At 42.1% G+C, this 10,472-nt stretch overlaps 1 protein-coding gene across 1 annotated transcript; it reads left to right on the top strand.

The window, feature by feature from the left end:
- Window positions 1-351: 351 nt before the first annotated feature.
- FGA (fibrinogen alpha chain) lies at window positions 352-9,569 on the top strand. The gene is made up of 6 exons (XM_063135312.1): window positions 352-433; window positions 3,593-3,721; window positions 4,829-5,012; window positions 6,402-6,547; window positions 7,262-8,288; window positions 8,700-9,569. The coding sequence occupies exons 1-6, from the start codon at window positions 386-388 to the stop codon at window positions 9,407-9,409; spliced, it is 2,244 nt and encodes a 747-aa protein (XP_062991382.1). The 5' UTR covers window positions 352-385; the 3' UTR covers window positions 9,410-9,569.
- The last annotated feature ends 903 nt before the right edge of the window (window positions 9,570-10,472 follow it).

The following is a 10,472-nucleotide window of genomic DNA, read 5'->3' as shown; positions in this document are numbered from 1 at the left end:
CTCCTGCAGTGCAACAAATGCCGTTGAAAAACATTTGCATTTACCAGAGATTGTGTGGCTTTCCTCCCCATGGTTTATCGAAAAGTGATTCATTTCAAACATTACACAATATGTTTCTTGGAATATGGTGGGATCACCCACCCACATCTGTCTTGCATGTTTGCTGGCACTGTGCAAACAGACGTACAGCAAACAGACTTCAGAACTTGTGCAATAGAACCTAGGTCACCAAACTCAGGTATTGCATTTTGACTCTACAAACAGAAGGGAGACTAATCATTAATTTAGACAGGGGCGGGGGAGGGAGACCAGATATAGTTTAAATTCAACTCAAAATACCTAAGTGAAAGGCATCCTTTAGTGTGGCATCCACACCTTTCTGAAGATGTTTCTGAAGATCTTCTGCGCACTGCTATGCTTCAGCGTCACCTGGGTATGAGTTAATTTTATCTGTTTCCCCCAGTTAGATTGAGTTTTGTTCCTTCCATTGCGTATCTGCATAGGCCTATATTTCAGCTAAAGCAATAGACTTCAGCCTTAGCTAGACCTAAGGTTTATCCTGGGATCGTCCCGGGGTCATCCCTGTTCATGTAAATGACACACAGGGGATCCCGGGAGCAGGCAGGGATGACCCCGGGACGATCCCGGGATAAACCTTAGGTCTAGCTAAGGCCTTCATCTAAAATCAACCCACTGCTACCAGTAAAATCGAAGTCAGAAATGGGTTTTCCCCCTACTTCAAAGGCTGGAATTGGGGAGGGGGGATCCTTGGGGGCAGTGAGAAACATACCCATGCTTGCAAGATGCCATCTGTATTGGCTTCTCTTTGCATATATGGAAAAAGGCCAGTTCCACATCCAGCTGGCAGACATGCACAACTGGTTGCATGCAATAAGTGGCTCCAGATACAGATGTGCTTCATCATCTGCCTCAAAACCTGCCCTCTATCCAATTCAACAGGACCCAGATGCGCATTACAAAGTGGATGCACATGCAGATGTGCCCCTGCATTTTCATCTGCATATATTGCTTCTATGCAAGCAGGACTTATTTATATAAAAGTATAATTTGAAATGTTTATTATCAAAGGTAAAACCCTTGACTGGCGTTACTGTGTGCTCTATAAGCATTTGTTTTTAATAATATAGGCCTTTTTCATAAGCAGTTCCTTCATATTTTTCATATGAAAACTAGCTGGAATGTTTGGGCACTCCATGAAATTTGTAACTGTATACAACAAAAATCATTTGAAAAATCTATACCACTGAGGTTTTGTTTTTAATTTAAACTCAGCTTGCAGTTATGTTGCAGTAAAAATGAGAGTACAATCTTTAGAAGTAAGCCCCACAGAATTCAATGGGACTTACTCCCAGGTAAGTGTGTACAGGGTTGCAACCTCACTTAATTATGTTACAGTGTAGCAACTCCAAAAACAGAATTAATGTTTTGAACTAAATAAAGATGCTTCCAATTTATAAAATAAGCATGTTTCCTATGTTCTTTTCCTATAGAACATATTTGGACATATGATAAACTTATCCCTAGGTTGTAAACCAAGGAGCTTGGTCAACGGAAGAATAATATAGAGCATATAAAACAAATATTTTGTTCAATCAGGCAGCTATATCAGAGTTCTTTCATATTTGCTCTTTCAGCCAAGGTGCAATGATTAAAGAGGGAATCCTACAGATAGCACTTTCAAAACTCATTGATTTTAACTGAGGATTGCAGGTCATATTAGTTTTTTTAAAAAATCCTGATCTTACCGTTTAACTAAACGATTAAGGTATCTCAATAGTAAGAATAGTTACTTAGTAACATGTACTTAGAGACTTATCATTTTGTTTCCAAAACCTGATTGTTAAGAATGCCACTGTATGTGGTCATTATCTGCATCAGAAACTTCATGTTTTCATAAAGCTTTGGGATTATTATTTTTTTAAAAAATGAAACGCAATACAAATGTCCTGACATAAATTATTAAGAAATTAATTTAAAAAAAATCTAGATTTCCAGCAATTATCTTAATGCAGATTCATTTGTTTGGGTATATGTGAGCAGAGTCCCGTGATTAGAACAGAATGTCATCAACTATTGTACATTTTCCAATAATGGCTAATGTTAAGGAAGGGCTTTAAGTTACCACATCCTGTTTGCAAAATTTAAAGTTCCATAACAAAAACAAAAATGGGTGTTTTATGTGCATGTTTTCCCCCTCCCCTTTTCAACATTAAATGTGCTACTTTGGCACTAAGAACACAATGGGTTGGATCCAGGCCAACTTACTGAAACTTAGGTCCCACTGAAATCTAGGGAATTTAAGTCAGTCTTGACTAAATGTCTACATTGGTTTCAATGGGACCTAAACACAGATACCAAGGCAATCCTACCTCCCATGGCAAGATGGAAGAGAGGAAGGGGTGGCATTTTTCCTTTCCCTCCCTGGTACCATTTTTATTAATTTTGCAAATTCCCTCCCATTGAAACCAATGGCTGGGAAACTGATCTATGCCTGCTCCAAGGCACATGTAGATCACTAGCTGGGTTGGGGACATGCCTGGGGGCAGGAGAGCTATCCACAGATTTTCCTGGGATGCCCTCTGACCCACCCCAGCCCTCTTCCATTGTCCCCATTACCCCAGAAGAACTATCACATACATTTCCATTGCAGTTGGTTGAGGGGCAGGTCTCATTTCTCTCTGCCCTCAGTGGAGGAGATCTGTGGCTGCTGGGACATCCTCCCAGGGACCAAAAGATTCCAGCCTAGGTTGCTTAGAATCCAGTGCTATCTCTTTTGAGGGAAGGGGCTTCCCCCTGTATCTGGGACAGCTCTCAGATGTGCAAGTGATTTCCCAGAAAACTCACATATTTTTAGATCTTATTATGGAAAGTGATGAGTGTTTAGGATTGGGATGATGAAACTACAGCCAATGGAAACCAACATCCTATCTGCAGTTACATTTCCTTGTGCGCTGAAAATCCATGACAATTCATTGTAATGTTTTCTCTTTTTACTTTAGTTCTTTTATGATTCATTTTAAATTCATTGGACTGAAATGAAAGAGCTGCTTAAGACTAAACAAAGAAAAATGAATTAAGGCTGTAATCCTACCAATGTGTCAGATTCTGCTGTATTTCAAGTTAATATAGGCCTTTTATAAGCAATACAAAATTATTAATGTAATTGAGGAGGGGGGGAAAGCACAATCTAAAGCCTGGATATAAGCATTCTTTATTTCGTGATTTCATTTTTTAAATTTTTATGGCAGAGCTCCCTAACATTTTGCAATTAAACATTCTGATATTTATTAATGCAGAAAAGCAAAGATTCAAAAGACACAATAGAGTACAGATGGGTCACAAAGCATCACTCCAGAATTTGAATTATAAAAATATTCTGGGGAAAACAATTGCAAGCAAATATCCAGATATGGGTGATTATGTTATTTTCCATGTCTTTCTATGTTCTAGACGTTATACAGTAGGAACACATTGGCTGTTGTTTTTAACTCAGGGGATGATTACTGTGAGACTAATGCAGCCATCACTTGATGTCTCTCCCCCACCACAACCACCACTTTTTCTCTGACAGGCAACAGAAAATGGAAGCACCTTTGAGGATCTGGGTGGCTCAGCTCGTGGTTCCAGAATAGTGGAGCATAAGACCCAAGCCGGCTGCCTACAAGAATCAAATGCACAAGCATGCTCTGATGAGGACTGGGTAAGCCAATATTTATTTGTTTATTTATTTATTTTCAATTTAATACTGCCTGTTAGCTGAGGCTCTCTGGGCGGTTCACACAATTCACAAAATCACAAACCACATATAGAAGATAATGAAATGCGACATAACTTCTCAACATGCAAAATTTAAAACAATATGAACAGCTAAAAACAAATTTTAATAAAATTAAGAACAGCTGACATAAATGTCCCGCATCATATGCCATTAAATGCCTGGGAGTCCAGGGCAGTTTTAGCCTGGCACTGAAAAGTTCACAATGTTAGTGCCAGGTGGGCCCCAGTGGAGAGATCATTCTATAACCAGGGGAGCACCACGGAGAAGGCCCTCTCCCTTATTGCCATCTTCTGAGCCTTTTTTGGAGGTGGCACTCAAGAGGAAGGCCTCAGATCAGAGATGGAGAACCTCAGGTGTGCAGGCCATATCTGGGGTCCCCAGATGGCCATGGCCACTTCCTATGGCCCCAGCCATTCCCTTGACCACTGATCATTCGGTGGTTTCCTGGCTGGTCTTTTGTCCCCGCAATTTTTTGCCTTTGATCCCACCCACTGCTGAAAGGCAGACCCGAGCAGTTTCTCCAAAATGGAATTTGTCCCTCAGGAGTTCAACGAGTTCAACTCCCCTGCAACAGACAATGAAAGAGCCTGAAGCACACCAGTTGTACTATTTGCCATGTACCACCATGCAAATACAAAACAGTAGTTGTGGCATAAAAATAAAATAATTCTATTATTGCTAGGGTGTAAATAAAAAAAATCAGGTTCTCCAAGTAGCTTCATCATAATCACACTCACTCCTGAAGGAGAACAATGTGGAATCAAAAGCAAGTATAACTGAATCTGTCCCATAACATGTTTATTGTTATTCAACCTCCATTCACTTTGTAAACTGGCTTTTCCAATCTGGTGCCCTCCAGTTATTTTTGGACTGCAATTCCCAGCATCCCTGATGATTAGTCATGAAGGCTGGAGCTGATGGGAGTTGTAGTCACTTGTCTAGAGGGGGAGGCTGGTATAAAACATATGGGGCTGATTAAGTGATAAAACAGATATTTCTGTCCTTTTGCTTGCTTCTTCTGTATTTTAGGGCAAAAAATGTCCCTCAGGATGCAGGATGCAAGGACTGATACATGAAACGGATCAGGACTTTAATAACAGGATTGGCAAAATTAGGAAACTACTCACACAAAATCTAGAAAGCTACAAGTCATCAAATATTCTGAAGCAGGAAATCACGAACATTGTGGACCGCAATGTGAACAGTGAACAACGTGAGTTTAATCCCCACATTTGTATTGTCCTTTCTGACTGCTAAAAACACCAATTGAAAAGTATTATTTGCTTCAGGCTTTTACATAAGCTCAAGTGGGTTTCATCAATACAGTCAAATGGATTCATCAGTGTGACATCAGGGCTGAAACAACTCTGGGGGAGGCTACACCAGCCATTCGTTGGAGGATCATATCACAGTCATCACTAATGGGCCACATCCCTGATTGCTTTTGTCACAGTTTTTCTGGCTCTCTCATGTCTATCCTGAAGTCCATGTGTGGTGTGCCCCCCCCCTTTGTGAGGTCATTGCTGTTAGCTGCGAGTTCCAGGCTCGGTGAACAGCCAATCAGCTGTGAGGGGTGTGCACATGAGTTTCGGCATGTTTTACCACTGAGTGTTCTTTTTTTTAAAAAAAAAATACAAACATATCTTTGCACAGGAGCGCATATTCAAGAGAGTTCCTATCCCCCATGTGTTGCTGCATGTCTGCATTCATGCGCATCCCTCACGAGTCATAAAAAAAATCTTTGCCCCATAGCCCCGTCATCTGCCCAGCTCTGCCCACTTCTGCTGATCCACATGCGCTCCAGCAATGGCACTCCTGAAATTGCATTACACATCAATGCCATGTGCCCCGTGAGTGCCGAGGAACATTCGGGAGCATCCCTCTTCCATGCTGAAATGCCTGCAGGTGTAGATTAGCCCTACGTGAGATAATTTGGGGAGAAGTTCCCTTATCCAATCCTTTACCTTATTCAACTCCCTCCAGGATCACAATCATCAACTGCATCAGTTATCTTGCTTTGAACGCCCCCCCCACAAAGAAATCTCCTTCCCCCATTGGGGTCTCATTCCATCTCCCCTTCCAAGGGAAGACTGCTTGATTCACTCCAGAATTGATTCTGCTGCATACTTTTCAAATCTGTATGTAATTTTGCCCTACTCTCTTGTATGTGTAAAATCTGGTTAGTGACAGTAATAAAGTTGATGATGCCTTGCAAATCCATTCTTTAAATTATTTTGAGGATTGTCCTCAGGCTGCCCTACCAGTGATGGTCCATTCTTCAAGGATGGATATTCACTTATTCCCTTAATGCAATTTGTGGCCCTCCAGATCTTTTAGCCTAATCTCAATCTGGAACCTCAGCTGCTTCTTGTTAAAAATAAATAAATGCAATGAAGACCATGGGAAATCCTAAACAAGGAATTCAAAGACACCATTAAGGTTTGGCCTAAAATGAGTTTTTATTACTACTACTCCCTCCCCCATTAATATACACATTTATATTTTGAAATGCCAAATGAATATTTTAGGTCATTTTCATATCTTCCAATAACTATGATGAGATCCATGAAAATGATGGCTTCTCCTGTCTTTTTGGCTTCAGAGATTTCTGATAGTTATGGGCAAACATCTGATAATCTGAGGAGCAGACTTGTGATACTGCAACAGAGAGTTCTCAACCATGTAAACAAGATTAAAACCCTGCAGAACACTATCCAGACTCAAGTTGGAGAGATAAAGCGTTTAGAGGTGAGTTTGGCCATTTTCTTTGTTTTCCAAAGCTGATTTAGGACAGATTTCTTTGTTTGGCCCAAGCTAAATATTCTCTCCCCATCCCCTATTTCCAGTGGAAGCTGGTGGTTCTGATGTCAGTGGGGTAGCGAATTTGCTCCATGTTTCAATCACAATCAGTCAGAACTCTAAAGGAGAGATCCAAGGTGCAAAACTTCACACCTTGGATAATTCCATTAGGGTTCTGACTGAAACCTGGAGCGGAGTCACCAGCCTCTATGCCCATTTCATGGGTCCATATGTCTCCCATGAATGGAGGAATTTTCAGGAACTTTTTTGGGATTAGAGTAATTCTATCATTATTTGGGGGAGAGGAGGCAAGCTTGCCATTACAGATGACGCAGCGGAGGGTGTCCTTTCTTTGCTTTACAACATCCTTCCCCAGCCTGGTGTCCCCCAGATGTTTTGGACTTCAACTCCCGTCAGCCCTAGCCAGCATGGCCAATGGTCAAGATTGCTGGGAGCTGCAGTTAAAAATATCTGGAGTGCGGCAGGTTGGGAAAGGCTGCTTTAAACCACTTGAAGAAGCAGTGGAAATGCCAGGAGCAGCAGCCCGGTAGAATTCCACATTTAGACAAAACGGTCCAATGGTTACAGATAAAACTGCTTTGGGAGATTTAGGAATTAAAGTATACACATGTGTGTGTTTTTTCTCTACCCACCTCTGCCTAGGTGGACATTGATATTAAGCTACGTGCCTGCAAAGGATCTTGTGGTCGTGTTCAAAACTACAACGTGGACACAGAGGGCTACGACAACATACAGAAGCAGCTCATCCAAGCTAGTACCATCAAACTGCAACCGGAATTTGAAGCTACTCCTTTGAGGGTGCTGAAGATGAGGCCGCTGAAGGACTCTACTGTTCCCAGCCACTTTAAAACTAAAGCTCCTCTGTCCCAACAAGAAGCCGAAACACTTAATCGTTTACAGATAGTTGAAGCAATACTGGAAAATTCAGGAGATGAGTCCAGAGGCTCTCCAGTGGACCACAAGCATGTTGTGCCCAGACCAGGGGCAGCAGGACAGCCACACACTACCAAGTTAGTCACTACTACTACTACAACTTCTGGAGGGGGTGGCGCTAACATGAAAGTAGTCAGACCTGATACGGCTCACTACACCCAAACGTGCGTCAGAACAGTCACCACGAAAGTAATCCGGGGCCCTGATGGTGAAAGAGAAGAGACGGTGGAACAGTTTAGAGCTCCCGATGGTTCGGACTGTTCCCATGTGCAAGGCTTTGAGAAAGAGGCAGGAGGTTCCACCTACCATATCAAAGGGACCTCAGGCGTCGTCGGAAGTGGCTCCCTGGACTTGTCTTTGCTGCCTTCAGAGGCAAGAGAGTTTTTCTCTGGCAGCAAACTCCATACTGACAGCACATTTCATAGCACGGGAACGTTTGATGGACCGGACTTCTCTGACTTAGGGGAGGGAGAAGACGACTTCACAAGATTTGACCACTCCTCGGCCTTTGAGTCTAGGACAAGTGGCGGCTCGACCCATTCTGTGTCCAGCAGCAGTAGCACTAGTGGATTCAACAAAGGGGGCTCCACTTTTGAAACCAAGTCAATCAAAGTGCCAGGATTTAGTGAGACAGAATGGGTGCAACACGATCAGAGTGGAGAGGATAATCCTGATTTTCAGGCGCGCAGCTTGAACCCAGGAGGACAGAAGCAGGGGGAAAGCTACATCGGGACAGGTACCCATCCAGTTCATGAGAAATAATTGTTGCGGGAGCAGGAGTGAAGTTTGCAACCAAACTCACACACAGGCTAAACCGTTACTGCATTCTCTGTCGTTCTTTCACCCCTCAAAGCAATGAGTGTTTGTTACCATTTATGAAAGGTGTGGGGGGAGGGGGGAGATCTTACAGTGAGTAATTGGATAGCAAGGCGGTTATATACAGAAAATGATCAGTAATTCAATTTGCATGTAAGCTATCAGTTTGGGGCAGCGGGGCTGGGGGAGAGGTGCAACGTGTCTTTCCACTGTAGCACAAAATGAAGGGTGGCCACTTGACTTCAGCGCGGTTACTGTTTGGATTCCTGTGACCTTGTAATAAAAGTTTATCTGAAAACGGCTGTCAACCCGATCAACTTTGTTTTTTTAGACTGTGAGGATATCCGCCAAAAGCACACTTCTGGTTCTCGAAGTGGTCTTTTCAAAATCAAGCCAGCAGGATCCGCTAAGGGGTTTTCAGTTTATTGCGACCAAGAGACCACTTTGGGAGGATGGCTTCTGATCCAACAGAGATTGGATGGGTCATTGAATTTTAACGGGACCTGGCACGACTTCAAGAATGGTTTCGGAAAAGTGGACAACCAAGGGAAAGGAGAGTTGTGGTTGGGCAATGAAAAAATCCACGTGATGACCCGGAAGGACACCGTCCTTCGGGTTGAAATGGAGGATTGGGAGGGCAATAAAGTGTATGCAGAATATAATATGCAGGTGAGCTCTGAATCAGAAGGTTATCAGCTCATCATCTCAAACTATGAGGGGACAGCTGGGGATGCTCTGATCAAAGGCTCAGAAGAAGGAGGCAGTCAATACACATCTCACGCTAACATGACATTTAGTACTTTTGACAGAGACAGTGATCAATGGGAGGAGAACTGTGCTGAGATGTATGGAGGCGGATGGTGGTACAACAATTGCCAAGCCGCTAATCTCAATGGGATTTATTACACAGGAGGTCAGTATGACCCACGGAACAATGTTCCATATGAGATTGAAAATGGGGTGGTTTGGGTAACTTTCAGGCCCTCAGATTATTCTCTCAAAGCTGTTAGAATGAAAATCCGACCTATAGAGACAGAGTAGATCCCATTGCAAAGACGAAAAACATAACAAACAAAAACAGTTTCCAAAATGATATATACCTCAAAACTATCTTGTGTGTGTGTGTGTGTTTTATTTTTACCTAAAGCAACTGAGAGACATCTGCCTATTAAATAAAATAAACAGTTCCACTCAAAAAGAAGTTTCTGGTGTGTTTAACTTATTTTCAAAAACTGTTAATACATATTTTAAAATGTCTGGTGGGAGTGTTTCTCACACTTAAAATATCTCTGTGCTTAAAATCTATTCATAGTCACATTAAGGAATACACTGAGACATTCAAAAACAATTCCTATGGGGGGGAATAATAGTGTTTGTGGAGCAAAGAAATTTTAAATCCATCCCATTGCCTCTCTGGTTAGTTTCCTAATAATGGAATACTTTTTCAAATGTATAACATTATTGGAGGAGAGTTCTAATTAATTGGGAGAAAATTGTGTGTGTGGCAGGAGTGCCTGGCCTCTAAAATGGGGAAATAGAAAACCTTTAAGCAAGAAATAATCAAAGGACAAAACACTTTAAAATGTGGATGCCGTGAAGAACAGAAAACCTTCTTATAAACAATGAATTAAGTAATATTATGGGGAGAGCTAAGACAGTCCAATAATGTGCAAGAAACACATGGGAAAAGCCCTTTTCATGGGATGGGATGAGTTAAAAATGCAGGCTGAGGAATTGTACAATGTCAGCCTGCCCAGCATTAAAAACTCCTTGCACATATAAAATTAGCCTCTCAGGGAAAATATTGGGTGTATGTCAGTGCCAGTTTCACGTTTTAAAGAGCTCTTGGGCAAGACACCCTCAATGGGGGCCCTCCCTCAGTGAGTATTACTGCCATTGTAGGGTGACCATATTTTGGAAGCCAAAAAGGAGGACAACATGATTTGCTTCTTTTGACCTTGGGATTTCCCCAAACAGACTGATATCACCCCCTGTTCTCTATGGTCTCAACAAGGGATTGGATTCATGCTTAGTCAAAGGTAAATTCTACTTTGTTCCATGGGATTGACTTCTGAGTAAACATGCAGAACAGGATACAGTTGCA

The sequence above is a fragment of the Elgaria multicarinata genome, chromosome 10 (genome assembly GCF_023053635.1).
Source record: "Elgaria multicarinata webbii isolate HBS135686 ecotype San Diego chromosome 10, rElgMul1.1.pri, whole genome shotgun sequence".
In the NCBI taxonomy this organism is placed as follows: Eukaryota; Metazoa; Chordata; class Lepidosauria; order Squamata; family Anguidae; genus Elgaria; species Elgaria multicarinata.
The sequence above is the reverse complement of the archived record's forward strand: the minus strand, read 5'-3'. Positions and strand labels throughout refer to the sequence as shown.